Source organism: Cynoglossus semilaevis, chromosome 4 (assembly GCF_000523025.1).
Source record: "Cynoglossus semilaevis isolate Cse_v1.0 chromosome 4, Cse_v1.0, whole genome shotgun sequence".
Classification (NCBI taxonomy): Eukaryota; Metazoa; Chordata; class Actinopteri; order Pleuronectiformes; family Cynoglossidae; genus Cynoglossus; species Cynoglossus semilaevis.
In genome coordinates this window covers 9,485,725-9,489,094 of record NC_024310.1, presented here as the reverse complement: position 1 = coordinate 9,489,094, position 3,370 = coordinate 9,485,725, and the positions used below count along the sequence as shown (strand labels likewise).

General features: G+C 40.8%; 1 protein-coding gene across 4 annotated transcripts in view; it reads left to right on the top strand.

The window, feature by feature from the left end:
• The window catches only part of spred3 (sprouty related EVH1 domain containing 3), an 11,820-nt gene that overhangs the window by 2,762 nt on the left and 5,688 nt on the right, over nucleotides 1-3,370 (top strand). For 3 of the 4 annotated variants that reach the window (XM_025054850.1, XM_017032286.2, XM_025054849.1), the window contains 4 exons: nucleotides 2,590-2,755; nucleotides 2,904-3,072; nucleotides 3,158-3,219; nucleotides 3,300-3,370. The exon at nucleotides 3,300-3,370 is cut by the window's right edge and continues 79 nt beyond it. In XM_025054850.1, the coding sequence (XP_024910618.1) occupies nucleotides 2,612-2,755; nucleotides 2,904-3,072; nucleotides 3,158-3,219; nucleotides 3,300-3,370 (446 nt within the window). In that variant the 5' untranslated portion in view covers nucleotides 2,590-2,611. Of the gene's footprint in view, nucleotides 1-24; nucleotides 2,021-2,589; nucleotides 2,756-2,903; nucleotides 3,073-3,157; nucleotides 3,220-3,299 lie in introns of those variants that run through there. The other variant, XM_025054851.1, reaches the window with a different exon arrangement.

Genomic DNA, 3,370 nt, shown 5'->3' with positions numbered 1-3,370 from the left:
ATGGTTGCCTTCATTGATGCATCTTTCTGGGAAACACTGACTCCTTTAGCCCTTCCTTTCCATCTTCTCTCTCCTTTCCAAGCTTCTCAGCTTCTCCTTGTACCTGTGCAGTGCTGAATCTCCATCTCGTACTCGTGTATGGTCATTATTGCCTTAAACAATTATTTATTTTCTTGAACACCTTGCTAACTGCTAATGTCAACCCAGAAAAGGTGATATATAAACTGAAATAGCATATCATTTAGTCATATGAGACAGAACTAGAACTCTTTATGCTCAGGGACTGTGTCCGTACAGAAAGACTCAAAAACACAAACTTCAGTGACAAGTTCTCCAAACCCTCCTATTCAGAGAAGTTTGTCTTTGTCTTATAAATACTGTTAAAATGTTCAAATTGAAAATGCAACTGAGCTGTTATGTTCCAGGAATAGAGAAGATTCATTTTCCGCTTTCATTACCTACATCGCTATTCAAAAAGTTATGTCAGGGTCACAGTCACCCACCAGTTTAGAATTCATTACTTTATTTTCACTACACTTTGTTGTTGTCTTGTCTCTTGTTTGTTAAGTCCAGGTTGTGTTTGACTGCCTAACACTGTGTCGTCATTTTTGTCTGAGTCTTGTTTGTGGTTTGCTACGCTATTGCTACAGAACACAGATTTGAACTGCAGACCGGCCAGTCAGCAGACTAGAGTATTGTTTTTGGTGTAGCTTGAGGCCCAGGATTGTTCTGATGAAAAGTCTATGAAGTTTCTCATCTGTAATATTTCAAATCTGCCTCCACATCAATCCTTTTTACATGTACATGTTGACCCACCATGTCATGACTAATCAGGCAACGCCTTTCATTATTGGTTAGTACTTTGTATGCTATGTTTCAGCTGCGGTACATCTAAAATGCAACAATAATGTGGAGTCACCTGACCACAGAAGGTGTTTCCATTTCATTTTGGCCAATCATGAGGGATCACAATCACAAGGAGTGTTGTCTTAAAGAACATGGACTGTTAACAGCAGATTGGGGTTGGGCTGGGATTCCTTATTATTATGTGTTAATAAACCAGATATTTCTGTAAATGATTAGACTCAACAAAAATATCCCCTCAGTAACAAAGCCTTTAAAACCAAATCTTAATACTTACATCTCCATTACTGTTAGCTGACAGTACCGTGATAGTTTTTCTTTAGCTGTGTCCCAAGTGGGGTAAAGGTGAAATAATTGAAAATAACTTAATTAACCTAATAAAAAAAACCCATGCTAACTGTTACAGCTCTTGCAACACAATAATGACCCACTGCCATTTTAGTGTAAATCTGCTGTTGAACTGCGTCAGAAAAACCTGGATGGTCGTGAGAGTGTTACCTGAGAAGACGATGCAGTCAAATCAATCATCATCATCATCTTCAAACACTCATTTGATCATTCCTCCACAGTTACATGAGTTTTATTTTTCTGATAAAAATGATCAGTTCTTGCTAAAGATGTCCGATATTAACTTTTTGACTTTATCCGATATTGTCCAAACACTTAATTTCCGATCCCGATATCATCTGATACCGATATAGTGGGGCAGTGGTGAAAGTTTAAACAGTGTGTTTTATAATTATTTTCTGCCTCCCCAAGGGGCAGAATTAAAATACTATTGAGTGCCTGGTAATATGTATTTATGTATCCGTACAAACCATTGTAGAGTTGCTGGCACCATTCTGCATACGATCCCCTGATTATCAATAGAGATTAATAAATGAGCTGCAATGCTGCCATCTAGTGACTAGAGGCTTGTTTAGCGTTAAGAGTGTTCTGTGTTCATTTGTTATTGTGATGGTTGGGAAATAAATGTTTATCTATATGTTCTAATTTTTCTGACGATTCTTGGGTGCCTTGAACGCGCCATGTTGTAGCTCACATGCGCAGTGTGTTGTGTTCCTTGTGTTGGAGCCTGCTGGCTTGTTTGGTGCTGGTAAAGTTGTGCTCAGAGCGGTTTGGCGTGCGTTGTGGCTGACAACAGTGTTGACTACAGGTGAGCTTTCTGATAAAATACAAGTTACCTCTGTCTCATTCTACCGCTCCGCTACATTATGAAAGAGTTAGCAGGTTACAGGTATGGGAGAGGGAGTGAGTAAAAATTCTTTAGAGCATTGAGGCATCCGACTGGTCTGTCGCTGAGGCATTGCACTATTTTTAGAGCACACATAATTTGGCAAAACACAGGCATTGCCTTACCGGGTTTTATTATCGGAGGAAAAACCAAAAACGATTCTTACCGATAATACAAAATATGCTAATCAGCCGATATTATTGGACATCCCTAGTATTTACACAAGTGGTGAACAGCGCTTTCAACATGCTTCAGTTTACTTGAGGATTTAGTAGTATAAAATAAATAAAATACTAAAGGTCTGGTCCAATTATGACACTAAAGTACTGTATATATTTCTGTCATTATGTCACGTGCAGATTCTTGATTTTAATATAAATTACTTTATAGTAATTTCTTTTGACAAAGTGTCTGTTCATATTTGACTGTACACGTTGGTATGTTTTTCATCATTGTTGTGTAACTCTGCTCATTTTCTGTTTCCCTGACAGTGTGCGTGTTCGTGCAGTGGTGATGACACGTGATGACTCCAGTGGCGGTTGGGTGCCTCTGGGAGGCGGAGGCCTCAGTCATGTGGTCATATGTAAAGGGCGCACTCATGATGGCAGGGGGCGAAGAGAATACATCATACGTGGAGAACGCTTGCGAGATCGAGCAGTGAGTGTGTGCCACGTTGTTCCTCAACATCACGTGAAATCGTAGATGCATGCATTGTGTGGGGAATGGGTGAGAGGGTGGGCTTCAACTCTCGGAGGATGGTCAATTAACTATTTCATGTCTGTGGGGCTGCTGTTTGTGTCTCCAGCCAGTGTTAGAGTGTGCTGTACAGAGGGGGTTGGTGTACAACAAGGTGAACCCCATCTTCCATCACTGGCGAGTAGAGGACCGTAAGTTTGGCCTTACATTCCAGAGTCCTGCAGATGCCATCTCCTTTGAGAAAGGGCTGCAAACTGTCATTGACAAGCTGGACCGAGGTAGACTTACATCGCTGTACATGATTGGCTCTTTAAAGCCGCCTGACCAAAACTAAATTCTTTCACTCTACTAACATTTCACAAGGATCTGACTCTCCCTCATCCTCCACACCAGAAGAAGCCGACACCGAGGACGATGGACAAGCTGTGAGTATCATATATTTTTTTTCAGGTCTGCAGAGAAATGGGGATTTTAAAATTGTTATATGACGTGTAGCCTCTCCTAGTCCCACACAGGAAGTGAGTCGTCATCCAACAGCAGAAAGGAGATGCTTCCTAAGCCCATCACCATCGTAAC